Raw genomic sequence first — 26303 nt, forward strand, 5'->3', positions numbered from 1 at the left:
TTTTAAATCTATTTATCTACCATTCCCCATGTCAGAAAAAAATTATGAAAAATACTGCGAGCTCAGCTTATTTAGCACTCTCAGATGAAGCAATACAATTTTTGTGTGCAATTTCTGCATTGAAGATGTGCCGGATGATCAGAAGACATGATTACGAATAGTTTTTGGACAGCATTTGTTGTTTAAAACGCCAAACTCATACTAGAATAAACATGCTCGTCCATTTTTTACCTGACATTTCCAGGTTTTCCTGACTTTTTAAAATTCCCTGAAATCACGGTGTCTACTAAAACAGGCTGGCCAAAAATCCGTACTTTCACAGTACTTTTTCAGTACATTCCCAAATAATTTAGTACCTCCTCAACAGAAAAAGTCAGTACTTTTTCAGTACCTTCATTTGATGAAATTCGAAAAATTTCAAAAATTTGAATTTCTCGCTCAAATTGCACAACAATGAAAAAAATTCCGGACCTTCTTGCGGAATTTCCCCACTTTTTCAGCACTTCCGGACCGTCCTTAAAAAATCAGTGCTATTTCCGGACTTGTAGACACCCTGGACATTCCCCGGTTTTTCCGTTATTCCCTGACTGTGGCAACCCTGTAAGCACAGGGCTCGCCTCGTTGCGAAGCCTACGTCCTCGGGCTCTGGGCGCACTGTGCGGAGGTTCATTCATGATTTCGGATCGTATCTTCATTAACGATTGCGTGCTCGGCATCCTCGCTTGGAAACTACTAAAATACAGGTGCTCTCGTTCACACTCGACCGAGCAGGGCCAAGCATAAAAGCCACGTTGCCTCGAGGAGCGAAGGGGGGCGAGGAGGGGCGAGGGGACCGCGGGTCGAGAGGCGTGGCTCAAGAATTTTCCTCGTAAAAACGACATCCTTCCACGCGCCCGCGCCCATCGGCTGTCCATTCATTCAGCCATTTGGCTCCGAGCATGAAAATCCCTCGACGCACAGTTCGGGAATCAGGGTTGCCACAGAATTTAGAAAATGAAAGTCCCTGAAAATTCCCTGATACAATTTGGTGAAATTGTCTGACTATTGAAGATGTGACGGATGGTTAAGAAGGCATAATTAAAGATGGACCGCGTTAAACAGAAAGGAACCAGGCCACATCAGCTAATGCCAAATTTCATTGGGCAAATTTATTTTTTAGATGAAAATGGTTGTGCAGATTTTCATGCAAATTTCAGTGAATTTTCTCTATAATACAAGGCAAATTCCTTAAAATTTTCAAAGGAATCCGCACGAACGTTCTCTCGTAAAAAATTAAATGGCCCACTTAAATGTGGCAATAGCTTATGTGGCTTGGTTCCCTTCTGCTAAACGCGGTCCAAATAGTTTTCAGGCAAATTTGTCGTTCGAAACCTCCAACCCATTCTGGAATGCAAATGAAGGCGATTTAGAAAATTTCCCTGACATTTTCAGGTTTTCTTTGACTGTGGCAACCCTGCTAGGATTTAGGAACTTGATTCTAGCCAAGTCTGTGCTAGTCTTGTAAACTGAGCGGTGGAGGGGTCCAGAAAAGCTGGGCGCCTTCAACGGACGGATTATAATTGGGCCGTAAATTTACAGCCCTGTCTTCGTTCCTGACTTTTGGGTCCATTGCTGTCCAGCCTCCGACCGTTTTCACTTCCTGGACGGATTCTTCTTAGAATGGCCGCTAGTTTTCAAACCCACTAGGAGTTAAATTACAAATACTTGGGCTTTCGTCCGGCTCCATAGGAGGCAATAACCTCATTGAATCTCCTCTTTCGTTTTCCCTCGATGGAGCGGAAATACTCTTATGAAGGGCCATTCATAAATTACGTAAGGCACCTAAGGGGGATAGGGGGTCAAGATATGTCTTCCTTACGGCAAAGCGGCTTCTTAAAAGTAGGAAGCAGGAAAAAAATTGGAAGCAATCGTTTAGTAGTAGTAGTAGTAGTAGTAGTAGTAGTAGTGGTGGTGGTAGTAGTAGTAGTAGTATTAGTAGTAGTATTAGTAGTGGTAGTGGTAGTAGTATTGTGGTATTGTGGTATCTGGTAGTTGGAAACAAAAAGGGCTCGAAATTACCTGAGCGCTGAAGAATAAAATCTTGGCAGAACGGAACGAAACATGATATTTGCAGAGATTTTAAGCTACCTCTTAAAGTGAAGAAATTGCGGAAATTTTTGCTAAATACGCCCGTCAACGTACGGCAATCCACTTTCGGTCTTCCAATGTCGCCTGATTTGGAAAAGACCAGTGTAAAAATCCAGAGCTGGCGCTTGTTTTACGTTGGAACGCTTCATTTAAACACTCGGATCAGAATTTTTTACGACTTACCTTCGTGAATTCCCCGTCCGATGCTAATAAAAATCGGAATTCAAGCGCTAATGGAGTCCAAGTCGCAATTTTTCGTGTCTTGTCTCTTTGAAAACTAAGAGGACGCTCTTACGAGGTCCCAGTGGGAGTGTCAACGTATTAGTGCGCAATGATAACCAGTCAAAAATTAAAATCCCAACGGCTAGCAAGTTTCGGAATCAATGGAGAAGCTATATCGGGGGCAAATGAGCTAATGTCAAGAGCAAGAGAGAAAAACTCAAGAGGAGTAAGTGGACAAAAGTTAGGGGTCAGAATGTTGGCGATACGCAATAATGTCAAGCGCAGATCAGCGCCCTTTCAACGGCCACTCGAGAGTGGGATAGGTGCCTGGCCTGGAGTGCTTCCGGTGACAGCGTGACGCGAGGACCATTTTAAAAATGTATGTAATCTCTGCTTTATCACCGCTTTATTAGAATGTTAGTGCCCTTTCGTTTCTGGACAGATTCCACGTTGTCACGTTGGAACCCATTGGACATCAGACGACGCGTTTTATGGCCGTTGTTATAACTTGTGGCGAGCACTATCCCCGCGTGCTCAGGGAAATCCCCGTAAGGGCCTTGCAATGTTGCCGGATCTGTCTTGACAAAATACCTCGTGTCTGAAAAACTTACCAACCTCTTCCTTTGATTTTTAAAACTGTAAAACCGAGACTGATAAAATTCTCCTTCCATTTTATCGCAGGGCTTAGTTTACGATTTAATCTGCGGTATCTGATGAGTTAAAGAAAATACATCCATAACTTTTCAGACATATACATATTTTATCAGCACAAATTTGGCAACATGCGAAGGGATCCTTAATTCTTCTCTTGTCGACGATGTTCAAATTTTAATAACTTCGGTGGCTACATCCGCAACGGGGGTACCATCCTGTTCGGGTCGATCGGTAAAAACAGCGTATGAACATTCCGACGAAGTAAAGTTTCTTTCTCTTTGATTTCTTCTTCCCTCTTCATTTCCGGCGTGTTTTCTCCCTTTGAACTTTGTAGAGGGATCCATTCATAAGTTGATCTACCGTGCATGAACATTTCGAGGAAAAGGGACGGAGATTTTCCTGCAGAAACAAATATTTTATAGGTCGAAATTTGGCAACGTTCAATTTCTCATACGGCGTTTTATCTTAGTGCGGCAATGTTCAACTTTCAAATTACGTATGCTGGGAGAGCGCTTGTCGGCAGTAAAGCTGTATGTAAACCAGAGGTGAAAATACACGGCTTCAGTCGGGATCAAACCAGTGGCGTGGCGTGCTTTGCGATAAATCGAATGATCTGTCATTTAAACCTATGGAAAAGGATCGATTAACAGGGTGTTCACAGCGAACACCTTAATAATCGATTCTTTATCATAGGTTTAAATGGCATAACAATCGATATATCGCAAAGCACGCCACGCCACTGGATCAAACTCGATGTGAACACCGATACTGCCGTGCTACGGAAAAACGTCGTATAAGCCCTCAGACGGTGCCAAGTTTCCTTCGATAAAGACTGAATTTACTCAGGAAATTGTGAATTTTTTTTCCAAAATTTCCAGACGATTTCGTACGCAATTTAATCTAAAATTTCTGAAAATTTCGAAGAAAAATGTGCATGAATGTCGTCAAAAATGCATGTTTTATCAAGGGAAATTTGACAACTCTCGAATGTTCATACGGCGTTCTTCCTTAGCACGGCAGAATAGAAGAGGCACTAGCAGAAAAGAGGGCGAAAAACCGAAGATGGAACCGAAAGGCCATCGATAAGCAGAGAAAAAGGCAATTCAACAATACTACTCGAAATTTATCATGTATCCATTATTCAAAAGTAGTTAACGTTGGGTGTGATCAGGTGAGTAGATTTGGAACGCGTTAAGCAGAAAGGAACCAAGCCGCATCGAGCTGATCTCGAGAAAATTAAGGTGATGGGATTATTGTTCATGCATTTCTAAAAGATTGGAATGGTTCAAGTTTGAATTTTTACTAACTCGTAGCTTCATAAGTGACTTCTTGACACCAATCAAAGTGGAATAAACGTTTTACCCATTTAATTATCTGTGTTTTTGGTCACGGGTTCCCCGTTTCTTACTTCCAAATGGGCGAGATCAAATCAGAGAAAGGAATCAATATCACCATATCAAGTCGGAAGAAGAATTCACAATCCTTACGGCGGGAAGAAAGTTCAAACTGACTTTTGAAGCTTAAAAATTTGAATTTGGGAGCGAATTCGTCCCAGAATGTGCATCAAGACTAGTTCTACTTGAAATAATTAAAATCTCAGTTTTTTTAAACACTGCGCTCAATGCGCCTTGTCCTCCAAGGGTATGAAAAAGACTGCGATAATATTCATAAAGATTGATTGGAAAACTAAAGGAAAGTGGAAATTCACTTACGTGATTCCGGAATAGGTGATGTGGGACTTTCTAAAATTAGTATTCCTTTTTGTACAAGCTCGTCCCGGTTGGCTCTTACGGAGATCTTCCTTTCAAGAGCTGGAAACAAGAACACAAACATGTAACATGTATAGATAAAAATGCGGAAACATGAACATTTTCAACTTCACGCTACAGACACTAAAACATTAATTTATAAAGAGAAATATTCCGGAGACAAAGTTGAAAGAAGGGCTACCCTCCGAACATTCAGTTCATTCATGACGAACATTTCAGAGCATGCTGATCGAGTGAAGAGGGAAGTTCCAGGATATTTCAAGTGGCGTGTGCTTGAAAATAAAGTCCAGGAATGGCTCGTTTGACGTCATAATTACCCCTTGTTTGGCGTAGCCATTGATTTGTTTGATTTGTTGATGATGATTTTTACGTGATCGTATACAATGGACCACTAGACAAGGTACGAATTTCAGCATTCTGATACATGTTTCTTAACCAAAATTTTACGTAGAACACGATGCGCACAACGAAAATTACCGAAATTAACTCCTTCCGAAGATATTTAATAACTCTTGGTGCGTGAATTGAAACCACCCGCTCATGAAAACTCAATGCTCTACGTGATTCACATCGCGCGCTAAACGTTATCATGACAGTCTCTGCGATATAAAAATCTGGCAACCTCAATCTTGACGCTTTGGCTTAGCTGTAGCAAATTGCTTATAGTTTGAACAACACATTGTGGAAAATGAACATTACTCGATTGAGGAGCTTGTTGAAACCGTTGCAGTGCGCGATTTGACTTACGTAGAGCTTTGAGTTTCTAGTACGCGGGCAGTTCAAATTCCTCGTAACCAATGTGAAATAAAAAGGTTAACATCTTCGTTAGGAGTTGATTTCAGTAATTTTCGTTGCGCGAATCGTGTTCTACGTGAAATTTTGGTTAGAAACATGTATCAGAATGCTGAAATTCGTACCTTGTCTAGTGGTCCATTAGTAAGCTTGTATGCCTCATTTTCTGAGACGGTTAAGAAGGTTCGTTAGACTTTCTTCACGTGCAGTCATAGCAATACAATCTTCCTAAAATGGGAAAGAATTTCCAAGAATTAGGCTCTTCGCAAGCGAGGAGTAGCAGTTATTGGAGAAGACTTTTTTACCGACCAGCGAGCAGACTGCAATATGGGCTCATATTTTCGCGGATTGAAGCGGTACTTAGTAGTTACACAACGCATCTACATACAGTCAATATGAAAATTTTGCGTGGAGCATGTACGGATTTTACAAAAAATTACTACCCCAAAGCAAAAATTGAAAAGAAAATTTCGAATTTCATCCTCTCATTTCCTTCTGCTTGTCTCCTTGAAAATTATTCTAGGAAATCCTTATGTAATGATAAATCCGCTGATACTGCTGTCTTTTTGAGGGTGTAAAAATTCAGTTGATCTAACAAGCAGAAGAAGTAAAATTAAAATGAAATGAGAACATTTATTAGAGGCATGTTTTCATACTTCACCGTTTCATCCCGCTCGAATCAGAGCAATTATTATGGAAATATGACACTCTTGTACGACTTCTCAACTTAATATAGTCACTTTCCGACCAAAGTATCACGTTTCAAAATTTCGCCGCCATTTTACTTTTTTACATAGAAATTGTTGGATGAAAGTGTTTGAAAACTTCACTGAATATCATCGGCAGCACGAAGAAAATTCTTTTAAAGTTCCGGACAGCTTCGTTGAACAATTTCTCTGTATAAAAACAAAATGGCGACGTAAATTTGTAAACGTCGCATGGCGCTTGGGATGCTTCGGTCGGAAGGTGACGATATGGCATTGGCAACATTGTATGAAATTCCTACAATTGTATGCTTTGCTAACACCGCGGATGTACTATTATGAAAAACGTTTATTTACATTCGTCGTTTTGATCCCCAAAGCTTGATATCCCGGAGGTTTGACACACGTACGTCGACTGCCCGCCTAAAACAAGCCGTATTGCCGCAAACATCGACCTCTTGTCGCAATGGAGCCGCTGAAAGTTGGTCAACTTTCAAATCCGATTCACTAGCGATATGAAACTATTTAGCTAACCCCCCGCCCTCCTCTTCCTCCTCCTACACCTCCCCCCCCCCCGGTCGGGAGGTGAAGCCTTTTACGCCCTAACGAGTGTTTAAGCGGGACGACCATGAGGCTTAAAATATTTAAGTCTCGCAGTGGGGTCGGATTATGGTGAGAGGTGGACGTTTGCCGTGAAAATTCGCTGAATAAACTGTTTTTGGCGCCTTTTTTGGCAGCATGGCAGATCAACGCAACCCTAGACGACTCCCTATGCAAAACCAGGCGAATTGAGTGCGATTATTTCGAGCAGGGTTAGCAGACTACGCCATGAGGAGAGAGGGTGCTCCGCTTCATTCGATAGAGGGAAAACTAACAGTGACTCACCAATGAAAAATACAAAATTATTATATTCAAATTATTGACAATATTCGCAGAGGCGGATCCAGCAATTTGGCAACACCGGATTGCCTCCATTTAAACCTATGCTAAGTGATCGATTCTTGTCGGAGCACCTGGCCCCTTCAAGAATCGATACATTTCCATAGGTTTAAACGGAGAAAAGACAGTGTTGCCAATTTACTGGACCCGCCGATGAATATTCGTCGCTTCCCTCACGAAAGCGTAACTCAATTTCAATGCTGATAAATTTCCCCTCGCAAATGGTATATTAAACCGGAAACGTCAGGCATGATCCTGATTTTTCCTCAGATTTTATGCAAAAATCAGACAAGTTTTGGATGAAAATTGCACGGGTGCATTTTTGAAAAATAAATTAATTGTTCGAGTCAATTCGACAACCTTTGAAGAAAGTCACGTTCCTTCGTCCGGAACGTATTTCGAATGATTTTTTAATCCACCCTTGTATAGCATCGATTTTAAAAAAAAAAAAAAATTCCCAAACCTGGTACATTTTTAGAAGGCGGTATTTTAAAAACTGTTAAATTTATGTTTTAGGAAACTCTTCCTGGGCACTTATTGTTAAAGTAAAAACAAGAGGTAATGTTCACGGGAGAAAGGGTTCGGTACTTCTTTTTGGCGATATTTCGTAGTCTCCCGTACGAAGGAACGTAACTCTATTTCAAAGTTGCCGAATCGGGTCATAGAATTAATTTGTTTAAAAAAAATGTACCGGTGCAATTTTATCCAAAATGTTTCTAATTTTCGCATGAAATGTGAAGAAAAGTCGGTGAAATTTTCAGTTAGAAATTCCCAAGATTCTCCTGGTTAATGTGGAATTTGTGAGGGGAAATTTGGCAGCAATGAAATGGAGTTACGTTCGATTAACGTTAGGAAAACGACGATTTATGCGCATTAGGTTGATCATCAATCATCATCTGGCGAAAAACAGCGTTGACCTCCGAAAATAATCTTTACCTTATATATATATCTCCGATAACTTTCCTTAGATCGAGGCCTTTGAAAATAATGTATCTGGAAGCGATTCTATCATCATGACTCAACCACTAAGGGACCGTTCAAGTATTACTTACGTAACGCACTTTTTTCGGTTTTTTTTACCCCCCTCCTTGGAACGTACCCGTAACGCAGCAATACACCCCCCTTTTCAATTGCGTGACGCTGGCCTGACCCCACCCCCATTTTTCATTCGAGAAAGGCGAGGGTTCATTTTTCAATTCGTTGCACGTTTTTTTTCAAAGTTTTCTTTCTTTCCCCCGGCTCGGATTTGTTATGTAACGCTGTGCTTAACCCCCTTTCCCCCTTGTAACACACCGTAACACTGGCTCAAACTCCTCTCCCCCCCCCCCCCCCCCTGGGTTTATTAAATTCAGTTTTTTAAAATGAAGTATGAAACGAGCGAAAATATTGCGTCAAAATTTCCGGGACTGAAGAATATCCGCGGAAATTCTTTAGAAAAACTGTATTTGCCTTTCGTAACAAGAATGATTAAAAATAAGACATTATTTGAGGTCTGCAACGTTGCAGTCGGAGCTAAATACGCTTCCTTACGCGTGTAGGAAAGGATATTTGAACTCATTCACGGCAGGCGCAGTGATACAACTATTCGACCACGGGTGTAAGCATGTTGCTGCCAGCCGGATTGAAGGCGCGCCACACTCCAGCAATTACTCGGGTCCCGTCCCGTGCGATCTCCCTGGCTGGCGCGCCGCTAAAATCGCCGCAAAGGGAGGACTGCACGTCATTATCCTTGACTCTCTGTCCCGTTTTTACCACAATTTGAGTGAAAGTGTATCCCTGAATTGTAACGATTCAGAATCTCGGATTGGGTTTATAAAATTCATTTTTTTAAAATGAGGTATGAAACGAGCGAAAATATTGCGTCAAAATTTCCGGCGACTGAAGAAAATCCGCGGAAATTCTTAGAAAAACTGTATTTGCCTTTCGTAACAAGAATGATTAAAAATAAGACATTATTTGAGGTCTGCAACGTTGCAGTCGGAGCTAAATACGCTTCCTTACGCGTGTAGGAAAGGATATTTGAACTCATTCACGGCAGGCGCAGTGATACAACTATTCGACCACGGGTGTAAGCATGTTGCTGCCAGCCGGATTGAAGGCGCGCCACACTCCAGCAATTACTCGGGTCCCGTCCCGTGCGATCTCCCTGGCTGGCGCGCCGCTAAAATCGCCGCAAAGGGAGGACTGCACGTCATTATCCTTGACTCTCTGTCCCGTTTTTACCACAATTTGAGTGAAAGTGTATCCCTGAATTGTAACGATTCAGAATCTCGGATTGGGTTTATAAAATTCATTTTTTTAAAATAGGTATGAAACGAGCGAAAATATTGCGTCAAAATTTCCGGCGACTGAAGAAAATCCGCGGAAATAATTTAGAAAAACTGTATTTGCCTTTCGTAACAAGAATGATTAAAAATAAGACATTATTTGAGGTCTGCAACGTTGCAGTCGGAGCTAAATACGCTTCCTTACGCGTGTAGGAAAGGATATTTGAACTCATTCACGGCAGGCGCAGTGATACAACTATTCGACCACGGGTGTAAGCATGTTGCTGCCAGCCGGATTGAAGGCGCGCCACACTCCAGCAATTACTCGGGTCCCGTCCCGTGCGATCTCCCTGGCTGGCGCGCCGCTAAAATCGCCGCAAAGGGAGGACTGCACGTCATTATCCTTGACTCTCTGTCCCGTTTTTACCACAATTTGAGTGAAAGTGTATCCCTGAATTGTAACGATTCAGAATCTCGGATTGGGTTTATAAAATTCATTTTTTTAAAATGAGGTATGAAACGAGCGAAAATATTGCGTCAAAATTTCCGGCGACTGAAGAAAATCCGCGGAAATTCCTTAGAAAAACTGTATTTGCCTTTCGTAACAAGAATGATTAAAAATAAGACATTATTTGAGGTCTGCAACGTTGCAGTCGGAGCTAAATACGCTTCCTTACGCGTGTAGGAAAGGATATTTGAACTCATTCACGGCAGGCGCAGTGATACAACTATTCGACCACGGGTGTAAGCATGTTGCTGCCAGCCGGATTGAAGGCGCGCCACACTCCAGCAATTACTCGGGTCCCGTCCCGTGCGATCTCCCTGGCTGGTGCGCCGCTAAAATCGCCGCAAAGGGAGGACTGCACGTCATTATCCTTGACTCTCTGTCCCGTTTTTACCACAATTTGAGTGAAAGTGTATCCCTGAATTGTAACGATTCAGAATCTCGGATTGGGTTTATAAAATTCATTTTTTTAAAATGAGGTATGAAACGAGCGAAAATATTGCGTCAAAATTTCCGGCGACTGAAGAAAATCCGCGGAAATTCTTTAGAAAAACTGTATTTGCCTTTCGTAACAAGAATGATTAAAAATAAGACATTATTTGAGGTCTGCAACGTTGCAGTCGGAGCTAAATACGCTTCCTTACGCGTGTAGGAAAGGATATTTGAACTCATTCACGGCAGGCGCAGTGATACAACTATTCGACCACGGGTGTAAGCATGTTGCTGCCAGCCGGATTGAAGGCGCGCCACACTCCAGCAATTACTCGGGTCCCGTCCCGTGCGATCTCCCTGGCTGGCGCGCCGCTAAAATCGCCGCAAAGGGAGGACTGCACGTCATTATCCTTGACTCTCTGTCCCGTTTTTACCACAATTTGAGTGAAAGTGTATCCCTGAATTGTAACGATTCAGAATCTCGGATTGGGTTTATAAAATTCATTTTTTTAAAATGAGGTATGAAACGAGCGAAAATATTGCGTCAAAATTTCCGGCGACTGAAGAAAATCCGCGGAAATTCTTAGAAAAACTGTATTTGCCTTTCGTAACAAGAATGATTAAAAATAAGACATTATTTGAGGTCTGCAACGTTGCAGTCGGAGCTAAATACGCTTCCTTACGCGTGTAGGAAAGGATATTTGAACTCATTCACGGCAGGCGCAGTGATACAACTATTCGACCACGGGTGTAAGCATGTTGCTGCCAGCCGGATTGAAGGCGCGCCACACTCCAGCAATTACTCGGGTCCCGTCCCGTGCGATCTCCCTGGCTGGTGCGCCGCTAAAATCGCCGCAAAGGGAGGACTGCACGTCATTATCCTTGACTCTCTGTCCCGTTTTTACCACAATTTGAGTGAAAGTGTATCCCTGAATTGTAACGATTCAGAATCTCGGATTGGGTTTATAAAATTCATTTTTTTAAAATGAGGTATGAAACGAGCGAAAATATTGCGTCAAAATTTCCGGCGACTGAAGAAAATCCGCGGAAATTCCTTAGAAAAACTGTATTTGCCTTTCGTAACAAGAATGATTAAAAATAAGACATTATTTGAGGTCTGCAACGTTGCAGTCGGAGCTAAATACGCTTCCTTACGCGTGTAGGAAAGGATTTTTGAACTCATTCACGGCAGGCGCAGTGATACAACTATTCGACCACGGGTGTAAGCATGTTGCTGCCAGCCGGATTGAAGGCGCTCTTTTTCGATTTTTGACCCCCTCCTTGAAACGCACCCGTAACGCAACCCTACACCCTCCTCATGAATAACGTGACGCTGGCCTGACCCCAATCCCATTTTTCATTCGAGAGGGGCAGGCGTTTTAACCTTGGCACGTTTTTCTGCAAAGTTTTCATTCTTTCTCCCCCCCCCCTCGGATTTGTTACGTAACGCTGGGCTTAATCCTCTTCCCCCCTCGTAACGCACCGTAACGCTGGCTCAAACCCCCTCCCCCCTAAGTGCGTTACATAATACTTGAACGGTAAGAGAACCCATCTAGCATAGGTTCAAGCATCAGCGAAAAAAATTTGGCACGAGAAGGGAAAGGGGAAGGAATATGGAAGCGGCGAAAGGGGAAATGTAAACGAGCTGAAACGAGGGTCCTGATTGGATGCAGTCGGTCCGGGAAATAAGTCAAGGTGGACTGAAAAACAAATTGCCCTACTCCGTCCTAATCCGACTACCGGGGGGGGGAGCGGGGAGGTGGATCGCGGGGGGAGGGGAGGGAGAGACGCTCCGTTGCAGATAAGCTCAGAAACCTACATTCACCGGAGTCTCCGGTTCCTGCAATTCCGCCCATGCCCCCCCCCCCCCCCCCCCGTCAGTGGGTCACTAGTGCGCCATGCAGTTTCCCAGCCTAATTCTGCCATGTTATGGAAAAATATCGTATGTGCTTTCAGACGTTGCCGAAATTGGATTACATTTTGCAATAAGGAGCCACTATCTCTGGCTCTTCCATAAAAGCACGTGTACCTGCATGGGGAAATCAGTGGCATGTGATGTTTCTAAAATGAGCCAGAAGTAGTGGTTCCTTGCTGCAAAACGTGATTCAATTCAGGAATGTAACTCTATTATTCCAAGGTCGCCTAAATGACTAAACAAGTAATATATTTCACAAAACTGAACCTGTGCAATTTTTATCCGAAATTGCTCCGATTTTGTGCATGAGAACAACTTTTCCCTGCCATTTCCAGGGTTTCCTTGACCTTACAAAATTTCTTGAAATTTTCCGGTTTTCCCTGACCGAGACAACCCTGTAATTCGACGATGTTGTCTTGGTTTTTAAGTCGAGGAGATGCTTTCGGCGGACGGGCAACGTCGCGGAACTGCGGGAGAACCGCGAAACGTTCGAAAAGTGAGGACGTCACTTGCGGCAATTTCGGCTACGGTCCTCGCGGAGTGGAAATCGCAAACCCAACAGACGAATTTAGTGTGACGTCACATCTCGTTATAATTTCGATACCTCGAAAGTCGAAACGTGCCCCAACAAACGAACATGGAGGAATCTCATAGAGTACATAGAGTCGTAATGTAAGTGGGAGAGCTGGCGCCACTTTTAAGCATTTTCCAGGTCCCGAATTCCGAGACTCCTGTGTGACGCCGGGTCACTTTTTCGATACATAATCGATTGTTTGCGATACACGGGTACCCGGCCATCCGATGACAACAACAACAACAACAGAGGAGATAGGAATTACCACGTATTCCACACCGCCATTTTGGATCGAAAATGTATCGAAAAAGCGACCCGAACTCGGCGCACGCCGGGCTCGGAATTCGTCGAGCAGAACATGGCGCCAGCTCTCCCATTTATATTACGACTCTATGTACTCTATGAGGAATCTGCGGGATATAGGCAGGGGGGTAGGGGTATTCGCTCGATGGCTGTCTATGATATTACGAGTTTATATTACACAATTCTTGTGATTGTGATCTCAAACGTTTTGGTAAATGAGTAGCTTTCATAATTTTAAAGTCCCATGGATTAATTGTTTGGTTTCAGGCTAGTTTTAGCATTATTTCGTCAATTGTTCATTTTGGAGGTTATGTTTGTTTGTTGGGGCACATTTCGACTTTAGAGATATCGAACCACCAATATCGCTCCGTGACGTCACCAGTAAAATCGTCTGTTTGTAAACTGCTCACTGCACCGATAGAGAACACCCCCCCCCCCCCATCCGGCCCGGCGTCCTTCCTCCAACTTTTCCGACGGCTTCCTCCAAGGAATCGAGATCCGCTGGGCTTAACTCCGACCAATTATTCTGCGGACCGATTATTGAAATTGATAGACAAAGCTATTGACAAAGAAGACATAAGGAGTATGGAGCGATCCTATCGGTTGAAATGGGTGGTTCCCATAGACAAAGGGAGAAAATGATAGACTAACTGTCGGATCTCTCGTGGGTTGCCGTTAGTTAGTCTATTAACTACCTCCTTTTGTCCATTGCAACCACCCGCTTCCACCAATAGGATCCCTCCATATCTCTTTTGTCTCCTTTGTCTATAGCTGTGTCTATCAATTTCAATAATCGGCCCGCTGGCGAGGGTCTTCTGGGTACGTTCGGAAACTTGAGAGAGCGACTCGTTCTTCCTCAGAAAATGGGTATGTTACAAACTTTCGCTACAACGAAGAGACGAGTAAAAAGTGGCTCGCCAATCACGGTGAGCACATCGGGAGAGTCTGAAATTTACTCATATAACTTCGCGATCTATGGGAGGATTTAGCTCATATTTTTTTTTGCTTCACAGAGTATACTTTGGCAAACACATAACTTGAGTTCGCTGCCGGCTGATGGTGGAGCTTTGAGCTCCGAAACGCGTGTCACATAAAAAGGTTACTGCAAGTGAGTAACGGAATTTTTTTTTAAAATTTTTTCATCACAATTTAACTTGTGGCGTTTCCCCCGTGAATTTCTTTTTCTGTTGGACCCTTTCAGACCTGATGTGCACTGTAGTGCACACAACTTAAAATCGTAACGCGATTACTATTTATGGCACAGGCTTTTAACTTCGTGTGTACCTCTAGAAGGTAATAATCCATGCAAGAAAAATACATACAGCGCTCTTTGATGAATATTCTGAGAACTTAAATCAGTATACCAACTGAAATTTTGGAGGAAAAAAATGTCCAACTTCGCCGTTCTTTCGTGCCCGCCTTAATGAAGATATCGGGTGTATATGACTAAATATATCGCGTTAAGCAGAAAGGAACCAAGCCCCATTAGCTAGAGCCAAATTTAACTGGGCACTTTACTTTTTACATGGAAACGGTTGTGCGGATTCTTGTGCAAATTTCAGTGAATTTTTTGCATGGTATACCATGCAGAAAATTTTAAAAGAATTGAAATGATGAGGAATTTGCTTCGTCGGGGAAAACGTTCTCATATAAAAAATTAAATTTCCCGGTTCTTGACAATAGCTGATGTGGCTTAGGTTGCTATCTGCTTAACGCGGTCCAAATGATGTAAAAATATTGCAATTTCGTGATGGAAAATTTCAATTTCATTGCAATATTTTCAGTGGACTGTGCTACTTGGGCACTCAATACGTTTGCTTAACGCGGTCCAAATGATGTAAAAATATTGCAATTTCGTGATAGAAAATTTCAATTTCATTGCAATATTTTCAGTGGACTGTGCTACTTGGGCACTCAATACGTTTGCTTAACGCGGTCCAAATGATGTAAAAATATTGCAATTTCGTGATAGAAAATTTCAATTTCATTGCAATATTTTCAGTGGACTGTGCTACTTGGGTACTCGATACGTTTTACCGAGGATGTGAGATATTGGTGATGCTGACACTTACATCTTGAGGCGGCTTCGAATTTGTCCGATTTTTTGCGTCTCTTCCACTTCCACGGTTTGAAGAGCCTACCGAGCGCCGAGAATTTGCTGACGGGCTTCCTCTCCAGCGGAAGGGGCGGGGTCCGAGTTCCGGAGCCGAGGCTGTTGGTCCGTAGCGCCGCGCCGTTTTGCTTCTTCGCTGCAACAGACAATGCACCACGCACCATTAACAAACATCCTACCACCAACGCAATCCTCGAGACATTGCCATACAACCAGGATAAATGCACAAATTAAATTACAATAAATTCATAGAGAAACGACCCACAGTGGATCGAGTCAATAGTAGAGGTCGGACAAACTTCGGAAACTTTAAACGCTTATAACTCCGTTTATACAAAACTTAGGGGCTCTAAAGGTGGTTCTGTTGGTTTCCTCATGAAATTTTCTACTTTCAACACCCCTTGAAATGTAAAATGTGACGAAATTAACACCAAAATTTGCAGTTTTAGTCAAAAATTTCAAGTCCGACTTCTCTAATCGACTCGATCCACTGTGCGACCCATCGTTCGATCAAGTTCAAGTAAAAGCTTCGACACCCTAACAGAAAAAAATAATAAGGTTTTTTTTTTTCAGAAAAGAAAGCGTGACTTACGTTATTTTACAGCAAGCGTGCTGCTGCATTGATTTATGAATTCGTAGTAAAATATCATTGACACCCTAATCGTGAAAAAACAATCTCAGATTTCTTTGGGAGAGAACGCGTGACTTACGTTGTTTTACAGCAAGCGCGTCTATCGAGGGACGTATAGTCACTCAATCAGTCAATTCCCGATGGAAGCCGGCAACAAAGAGGAGACTAATGCACAATGCAAGTGCTCCTACGGCTTACTCAGGGATTTGGCGCGCAGACACAATTGAGGATCGAAGAAATTAGGGGCTTATGAACGGAAAGTTGCTCAACTTTCAACATGTGGTTGGCGTACTGCATATAACAAAGGGAGATAGACAACTCAAACCGGGAGGGAAGGGCCGCAGAATGCATTAGCGAGGGCTCATGCGCCGAGGAAAAAACCACAGGAAAGTTATTAGTCGTTCGGCTGTGATTGTAAACAACATTACTGACTATCCATTTCAGAGCACATTTAACATGTTTTGAAATGCTTTTCATAATTTTATAAATTACTGGAAAATAAGGTGGTATAGAGACTAAATCAAAGGGTATAACCGACAGAATGAACCACTAGACAGGGGAAGGGAACGAGTACTGCAATGCATATTTTCTCATCAAAGTTACAACTGCAATCCAATGGGCACACAGAAAATTTCAACTTTAATACGGTAAGTTTGGCCCGTAAAAGATCGTACCCAAAAGATTAATAAGGCAACCGAAATGGACTTCTGGCGAAGATCAGCCAGAATCTCGAGAGGAGATCACGTAAGGAACGAAAGAGGGCGTGAGATTACGAGCGCCGAGCAGGACAAGGATATGACAGAAGAGCGGATCGATTATTGAAATTGATAGGCAAAGCGATAGAGAAAGAAGACATGGGGAGTATGGAGCTATCCTATTGGTTGAAATGGGTGGTTCCTATAGACTAAGGGAGAAAATTATGGAGTAACTGTCGGGTCCCTCGTGAGTTGCTGTCACTTAGTATATTACCTACCTTCTTTGTTCATTGCAACCACCCGCAAAAGTGAGCTAATTTTTTGGCTTTCCCTTAATTATGAACTTTATATCAATCTATTAAAGTTTCATCGACTTTCATAGAGAGCCGCTGACCCAATGCTCTGTGCGGGGTTCTTTTAGTGAGGCAGCATGTCCTGAGGTGCTTGCATTGGTGCCCTGTCTGGTGCTCCATTCTGCCGTGCCAAGGAAGAACGCCGTATGAGCCATCAGACTTTGCCAAATTTCCTTCGATGAATACCGAATTTGCAGGGAAAATTGTGAATATTTTTTCCCAAAATTTACAGACAATTTTGTACGCTATTTAATCTAAAATATCTGAAAATTTCAAAAAAAAAAAAAAAAAAAAAAAAAAAAAAAAAAAATGTGTAAGAATGTCGTCAAAAATACATGTTTTATCGAGGGAAATTTGGAAACTCTAGAATGTTCATACGGCGTTCTTTCTTAGCACGGCAGCATTAGCTATCTACTTTACACGCTGTTAATAAAAAGGGTAAAACCATAGAATCCGGAAAAAGAGCATTTTAAAAAAGCACTAAACTCTTCGCACTAACTTGGAGTGGATGGTTTTATTCCGCGAATTCGTAATGGCAACTGGCGATCTTGCTTCGTATGCGTGCGGTTAGATCGGTGTCCACGGTTGGGTTCGGGTCGGGTAGGTAACTAAACTAACTGCATAACAAAGCGTATAGTGTCACGCTGAAATGAAGGCGCTTCGTGGCGTGCTTGTGCATTTGAAGTTCGTTGCAGATGATAGTAAATTATTATCGTCTATTATGTCGATGCGAATTCTTGAGATTTCCCGGGGCAAATCGCAGAGCGGTTTGCAATTTCCTGTGTCGAATTTTCATTTTATCGGCAGCACGAAGAAAACTCAGTAGAATTTTAGGGGAACTTCGTCGGAGGATTTCTCTGTACAAAAATAAAATGGCGGCGGCTCTTTTGAAACGTCGCATGGCACTTGTGATACTCTGGCCGGAAGGTGACGGTCTCGTCTTTTTCACGAGAAACGGGGCGACAGATATCGTCGTCGATACGGGTGGTCCAAATCATTGCGTGTGCGTGGAGCGATTAAGGAGCTGAGAAATGGGATCAATTAGAGGAGTGCTACTGCTACCCGCAATCCGGACTAAGGAGAGGAGCGCTTCTGTTCAGCTGTGCTAAGGAAAAACGCCGTATGAACATTCGAGAGTTGCCAAATTTCCCTTGATAAAGCATGTATTTTTGACGCAAAATAATTATACTTTCCCTTGAAATTTTCAAATATGCTAGATTAAATTGCGTGCAAAATTGCCTGAGAATTTTGGAAAATAATTTTCACAATTTTCCTAACAATTTCGGTTTTTTATCGAAGGAAACTTGGCAACGTCTGAAGACTCATACGGCATTCTTCCTTAGCACGGCAGTGTTACTGTTACGGCCGATGGAACTTTTTTTTGAGGAGCTCGCGGTTACGTAAAGGCGCCCCACAGAGGAACGAGTCTCGGGAGGCAGTCGAACATGAACATTTTTGTGAAAAACTGTAAAATTTTACGGTTATCTCGTCACAATTTTAATTCTAAGGGATGCTCCTCATGGAAATTTTTACGAGAAAATCAATGCAACCACTTTCAATACATCAACATTTCTTATCAATGAGGATACGCGCTTTTAAAGTTATGAAATAATGTCCAACCTCTCCCATTGACTCGATCCACTGTGCGCCGGCGCAGAGCAATTAAATTTCACTCCGCTTCAGGCTCGGCTAATGATTTTGATTGCGGCGAGTTCTTTCATAAAACGAAACTTACAATTCACTTATTGGAAAGTTTTACGCTTTTCGCGCGATTGGTTTCGCATCGTCGTGAAACAAAGGTCTCCCTCGGCTACTGTCTTCTACACAACGCATAACTGAATACATCGTTTTGGGAAGTGCCCGACATTGACATACCCTTACGAAAACTTAGGAATCACAGCAAGTCTACCAAGTGGTGAGTCTGGTAAAAAAAAAAATATGGTAACATTCTATTAGTCTACTTCATGTATCACACAATTCACAAAGTGATACACTTTAGTGAAAATAACCAGAACTATAGTAGAATTCACCAGATCTCTGGTGATACTCACCAACATATGGTAAATACTACCACAGAGTCTGGTGTTTATTACCATACACGTATCAATGTGTCAGAACCACAGAGTCTGGTGTTTATTACCATACACGTATCAATGTGTCAGAGTATGGTGAAATCTACCATATTTTTACTTTCTCGCTCCCCTAGGGTAGAGAGGAAGTATTGTCATCCTCCAAGAAAAAAAAAAAAAAAAAGTTGAAATTTCATCATTTCTAGACGTTTTAAGGTCCCAGGAGTCAAAATAACCATACTTGAAAAAATGTGTGTCCGTCCGTCCGACGTCCCCCAAATCTGTCTACAGCGATATCTCAGAATCTATCTGTTCGATTTCATTCAAAATCCTCACAGAACACCATATTTATGGTCTCCTTATGCACGTCCAACGATTTTGGGGTACGCTAAAATTTGGGGGGGCTAGGGTCAAATTGGGTTAAAGGTCCATTTTCAGCAAAATCACACGGAAAGCTCATTTTGAGGGACCGTAAATTTTGAAAAATGCCTTTAATTCTTTAAAAGTGGGCATCAAGCACATCACCTGGGTCATTAATTTTAGTTCCTAAAAGATCTTTGGACTAAACTCAAAATTCAAGGGATTACGAGGCCCAAAAGTAGGGCACTTTGCTCCGCGACATCACACAAACAACTCATTTTCAAAGACTGTAAATTTGAAAAAAAATGCCTTTCATTTCTTCGAAAGTTGGCATAAGAGCACCACCTGGTTCAATAATGTAAGTTCCTATGAGGTCTTTGGACTAAACTAAAAATTGAAGGGTTACGCGTCATATAGCGAGGAGAGCACTTCGGTCACACGGAGAGCTCATGGACTGTAGATTTTGAAAAAATGCCTTTAATTCTTTGAAAGTTGGCTCAAAAGCACCATCTGAGTCATTAATTTAAGTTCCTAAAGGATTCTTGGACTAATCTCATAATTGCAGAGGGGCCGATAGGAAACGCTCAATTCTCTGATAAATGAGTCGGAACGCTTCTAGATAATAGCAGCAAACGCTTTGAGTCAGGTGAAACCTAGGAATTCAAATGCATTATATAATGCATCATATACTATTTCCAAAATTACTCCTTAGGTATACACCAAGCAAAATTAGACAACTAATTAGGTAGGTACTTACAATACTTATATAGTTACTATGAGTCATCAAGCTGACGCAACAACTGACACTTACATCTTTATTAAATACTAATATGTTTGTTGTTAATGAATTTAGAATCCCGGCAGATTCCATCTTTCGCGGTTTCTTTTTACGAGGTACTAAGCACAAATATAATATAATATAATAATACGGCACAAATATGACTGATTTAATGCTTGTTACTTAATAAAGGAGGTTATAAATTGTTGACTTTTGTCGACAGCAGCACAGGAGATGGCGCTCTCAGCGCTCTCTATTGTTTTCGCTTTGAATTACAGGGATACGCGGTAAGGAGATGGCGCTCCTGGCGGGCGTGTGGTGAACCTTCCAGCAGGTAGATTCGCCCGCCAAATTTAAAATTTGGGAGATGCTATGCGAAAACCGTTTAGTTTTAAGACTATTTGAACATCGAATAGTCATTCTACCCATTCAAGTAGATATTTGATGGCTTTCGACCGTGCTTAAGGAGAGATTATAATATAAAATCGTATCTGAAGTATGATGTCAATGAATCTAATGGATCCTAATGAATCGTAGAAAAGCTAAGATTTTTACGGATCGCCATCTTTGACAGGAGACTTTGTTAATCAATTACATATTTAATTGAAGATGCCTCATAAAATCAACAAGTCGAGTCCGAATATATGAATTCATCACATATCGCGAAGACATTTACAATAAAGTTCAGTGGTTTGAATAAAAATTTCATAACTATTATCCTGTGATCAAAATTCCAATCAAACTTTATGATTTTGTAAAATTGGCAGTATTTTTCTAAATATTCCAGTAAAAGTGTCTATGCCGGCGCGAAGCGCCGGCTCGAGCGAGAAAGTCCCGTGCGGTCCCCGCACCAATCCGCTAAGCGGATGGGGGGGCGAAGCCCCCCAAATGCCGGCGCGTAGCGCCGGTACGCGGCGCGAAGCGCCGCGCATAAATTGGCCGGAGGCCAATTTTTTTTTCAGTGTAGGAGGGAATAAAAAAAAATAAATAAATAAAAAAGGAGAGTAAAATCCTGCAACAGTTTCGGGCCGCGAGATGCATAAACGAGGTATGAACATCCAAATGTTGCCAAATTTAATACGATAAAATGTTTATTCGGAAAGGTAAGTTACAGATGGATGTATTTATGCTAAAAGGAACTATGTGCATAGGGTTTGCGTGAGACATAATTTCTTTTGGCATAAATATGTTCAGATGTTTTCCCTTGAAATTTATAGACACGGGATTTTGAATTGCGCGAAAAATCCTAAACAAGGAAAAACAAACCACAAAATTTCCAGGGAATTATATTTTACCTTCAGAAATTTGGCACCGCCCGCATGTTTACACGGGGTTTCTCCTTGGCGTGACGGAAAGGGCTCCTCGATGGGGTCGTTGCTCCGGGTTTTCCATCAGAGTTTCCCGCGTTGTACCGGAGGACGCAAAATCGTGCGCCACGTCCATTTTCTTTTCCCGAAGAAAACGCACTCACGGCCCTCGAGTCGGCGGGAAATCAAGGGCAAAAAACGAGAGAATAAAGAAGCGAGAGGAATAAAACAAAAAATAAATATAAGGGAAAAGCGTGGAGGAGGGGCTTTCCGGAAGTGGGGTGGCGCGACGCGACGCGCGAGTTCTCATCGAGTAATTAAGCCGGAGCGAGCACCAGGCGCCAAATGGGGTGGAGAGACCCCCGAACGCGGAACGGGCGGGGTTACCGTAAGCTTCGGCGCGGAGCGGTAACCCCGCGCCCGACCAATTAACTTCGTATGAAGGTAGGTCTCGTTTCTACGGTTGCGGCACAAGTGCACGCCGGGTTGCCGCGCTCCCAGGAACTCCACAGAGGATAATCCTTTTTACACGGAGAAAAAAACTTCGTGCGTGGGACCCGAAGTCTAGGTCATATGGATCTCTGAAGTTTTCAGATTGGGCATCTGAACACTGAAGGTCTAGCTGTCGAGGTTCGGATCACACATCTGAAACTTCAGTTCATACATCTGAAGTACTTCGGTTTTCACATCCGAAAAACTTCGGTTCTCACATCTGAAGTACTTCAGATGTAAGAACTGAAGTACTTCAGATGTAAGAATTGAAGTACTTCAGATGTAAGAATTGAAGTTTCAGATGTCAGACCTGAACTTCGGCAGCTAGACCTTAAGAGTTCAGATGCTCAATCCGAAAGCTTCAAAGATCCATATGACCTAAACTTCGGGTCCCACGCCTTAAGTTTTTTTCTCCGTGTAGGGGCCGTTCAAGTAATACTAACGCATTTTTTCCCGATTTTTTACCCCCCCCCCCTTTGAAGCGCACCTGTAACGCAGCCCTACAGCCCCCCTTTAAAAAATGCTGGCCTGCACAAACCCTCCTCCCCCATTTTCGCAAAGATTCATTCGGGAAGGGCGGGATTTGCCGTTCTTGCCGAGTTTGAAGGAAATAGCTCCGACAGTTTTTTTCTGTAAAGTGTTGATGAAATCTTGGTACGGTAACTTTAAAAAAAAAACTGGTATGGAAGCAGAGAAATAAACAAATTTTCTATTTTCGGATTCCTAATGAGTCTCGGAGTTTGCCGGCTTTTCAACACCGGACAAATTTTGGTTATAACTTATTGGTTTGACTAATGGAGAGCCTTATTTTGTTCGGCGTGCGTGACCTAATTATTCGGTTTACCCAACCAAATTATTCGGTCCGTGAAGCTGAATTTCGAGGATTCGGTTACCTCAACTGAATAGTTCGGTTGCACAGGAGTGTAGAATAGTTCAGGCATTCCCTTTTAATTGACCTTGTCCTTGAATTCATTCTCAGTTCTTCTTGAAGACTGCGGAAGAGGAGAAAGAAAAAGAAAAAAACTACTCTTCCAAACAACTTGGGCTCTTGAACCGCTAAAACGCCGCCAAAAAATATAAAAAAGAAAGAAGAAGAAGAAAAAATTTGAAAACAAACGGCAAGATTCCATCTAGTTTTTTCTCATCCTTCAGAAGATTCTCCCATTTTACGCCCGGTTGCGTGGCGTGGTCGGGAAGTTTTTGCACCCCGGCATGGACCCCGCTTGTGTGTGCCCAATAAAATTGGGTTCTGAATGACTGGAAGAATTTGTTTTTAGGCCAAGTTCTATAGGGACCACAGCTCCGGCTACCATTGTGTGGCACACTTTATTGCACATCGAGTTTCATTGTGTAGCGCATTAATTGCACCGCGTAGGACTGTATATGCCGTGTAACACCAGGCTGAAATGCATACTTATATCTCCTGTAAGTCTTACAGGGTGTCTACTGGTGCGCCATTACCTAAACTCCTTGTTACCTTGCCTTGACCGATTAATTCCTTTTCTATACTTCCCAAAAAGTTTCTCCTAGCACACGTACCCTGAAATACGTACTTTTTAACTGTCTATCCCTCACTCTCTCCCTACCTGACACGCATATAGAACTTGAGAAGGACAGATTATCTGTGAAGATACGAAAATCGGGATATAAAAATGAAGTGTGAGAATTCTGCGGGAATCGACTGAAACATCTGCAATAGAATTAAAGGCGACGTAATCGAACAAATAATGCCATAAAATATCATTCCTTCGAGGTTCTGTTCTAAACTCACCCAGGGTTGCCACAGAATTTAGAACATGAAATTCCCTGACATTTCCCTGATTTCCTTGACGCATTTTGGTGCGGCATTCCCTGATAATTGAAGATAAGACGGATGCTTAAGAAGGCATGATTGAAAATAGTTTTCGGGCAAAATTTGTTGTTCGAAACCTCAAACTCATTCTGGAGAGCAAAGAAAGGTGACTTAACAAATACCTGAAATTTTCGTCATTTTCCCTGACATTATGAAGGCTATTTCCATTTAAATCTTCCGTAACATTCATACGGCGCAATGATACAACTATTTGAACTCTCCGGAATGCGTGAGGTATCACGCCGCATTTGAAGGCGTTTTCAAAACAGCCAAGTTCCGTTATCGGAATATTCGTTTTGCATAGTTCATATTATTTTGTTTCCATTTCTAACCACTTGTTTAACTATAATCCTCCCATAAAATCCACCCATTTTCTAAATACAATTCTAGCTGAAGCGCAGTTAAGCGCATTCATGACTGCAAAAATGTCAAAGGAAATCGACACGTCCGGCGTGCACGGAGGCTATTTCCATTTAAATCTTCCGTCACATTATTACGGCGCAATGATACAACTATTTGAACTCTCCGGAATGCGTGAGGTATCACGCCGCATTTGAAGGCGTTTTCAAAACAGCCAAGTTCCGATACCCGGAATATTCGTTATGCATAGTTCATATTATTTTTTTTCCATTTCTAACCACTTGTTTAACTATAATCCTCCCATAAAAACCACCCATTTTCTAAATACAATTCTAGCTGAAGCGCAGTTAAGCGCATTCATGACTGCAAAAATGTCAAAGGAAATCGACACGTCCTCACGTCCAGCGTGCATGGAGGCTATTTGGCCCGTGTTACCCGTGAAAAACCGCTACGAATTCACATGCAACCCTTGTTTCGTAAGAAAAAGTGAAAAATTTACCCTAAAAATTTCGCAAAAGGTGAATAGATTTTCAGAAACACGCTGGGGCACTGTAGAATTCTTCTTAAATTTTCAAAGAAGTATACTTCTTGGAAAATTTCTATCTATTTTCAAGATTTTCAGTACAGAGGGATATTTTTAGTAACTGCGTTTCATTTTCTCCCGTCGTCAGATGCTAAGAGTCTGCAGTCAGGGCATTCTCGACTTCAATGGCTCATGGCTCAACTCCCTTGCCATAGACAAAGGAAGGGGGAGTCTAGGGGGGGCCTGGCACTCTTAGATCTGAAAATAGTATCATATGCCCCCCCCCAAAAAAAAATAAAAAATTTCCAGATTTTTTGAATGCAACAATTCGCAAGTATTTTGTGCTGAAAGTAGAAAAAAAAACCATAATTATTCCCCAGAAATTGATGGAAAAATTCTTTATGGAAGCTTCAAAATGCGTCCGATTAGTCGTATAAATTCTAAAATTTCTCGGGGGATGCCCCTCGGAACCCCCCCCCCCCTCCATGCTTGGGGCCCGGACCTTAAAACTGGTACCAGGGCCCGAGATGGGATGTGGCGGGCCTGCTGACATTTCCCGGTTTTCCCCGACTTTTTAAAATTCCCTGACATTTCCCGGTTTTCCCTGACTGTGGCGACCTTGTTCGTCAAGAAAATCTCAAAATTCCGGCTCGACCTTGAAAAATCCGTGATTTTTCCGTGTTGTATGGTGTGCATACCCAGGTCTGAACTAGGTTCGCGTGCCCTGGATGCGTTCGTAGATGGAATATCTCAAGGAGTGACGTCACGTGAAAGCATTCCGTTACGGGAGGCAGCGACATCACGCGTCGTCCTCGCATTCCTCGACCCGCGACGTGGACGCCCGAGCGTGCACGCGAACGCGATCGCCTCGGATCGCGATGCGACGCGCGCCGCGCCGCCCCGTCGGGCACATCGCCCCTCATCGACCTGTCGAAAAGCGGGAAATGGCTCGCGCACCGAGCGGCACCCCGTCGCGCGGGTGCCCCGATGAGCCTGTCGATCCTATCCACAAAGTTCCAACGGCATCCAATAGACGCCATTAGTGGCGACGTCATCATAGGGATTCTCCATTATATCGAATTGGATCCAAACAATAACATTGTCATAACCTCTTTCAATGCTACCAAAGCGAAAAAATCGATATATATCGCTTTTCTGTGACGTTGCACTAATAGCGTCTATAGACTGTTAACATGTGCATGTGTCGCAGGCAAACAGTGAAGTCAGGCGTTTTGTCAAAATGCCTAGGCAGAGAGTTAAATTCTGACGGTTTACACAATTTCGTGAATTTATGGCGAAGAGCTCGCGAGTTTTCAATATATTTTTTGAAAAATAACTCATCAAACCTACGAACTCTTTTCGTTTCTACCTCTTCGATTCCTTCTCATATTTTTAAACGTCCAAATTCTAAAAATTCTGTATTTAGGACATGCTGAATATTTCAAGATGAGTGATGTGTTCAGTAGCTAATAATCGTTTAAAATAGTATTAGGTGATGCAAAATTTTTACCGAGAATTTTTTCTCACGGAAGCAATGAATTATTTTGTCTAAAATTAGGGCAAAAAA

At 42.4% G+C, this 26303-nt stretch overlaps 1 protein-coding gene across 2 annotated transcripts in view; it reads right to left on the reverse strand.

Annotated features, from left to right (window-relative positions):
• Positions 1-26303, reverse strand: part of LOC109038930 (phosphatase and actin regulator 2) — a 252193-nt gene that overhangs the window by 107556 nt on the left and 118334 nt on the right. For both annotated transcript variants that reach the window (XM_019054206.2, XM_019054212.2), the window contains exons 2-3: positions 15276-15452; positions 4716-4814 (exon numbers count right to left, since the gene is read on the reverse strand). In XM_019054206.2, coding sequence (XP_018909751.1) covers positions 4716-4814; positions 15276-15452 — 276 coding nt within the window. The remainder of the gene's footprint in view (positions 1-4715; positions 4815-15275; positions 15453-26303) is intronic.

This window comes from Bemisia tabaci, chromosome 1 (genome assembly GCF_918797505.1).
Source record: "Bemisia tabaci chromosome 1, PGI_BMITA_v3".
NCBI lineage: Eukaryota > Metazoa > Arthropoda > Insecta > Hemiptera > Aleyrodidae > Bemisia > Bemisia tabaci.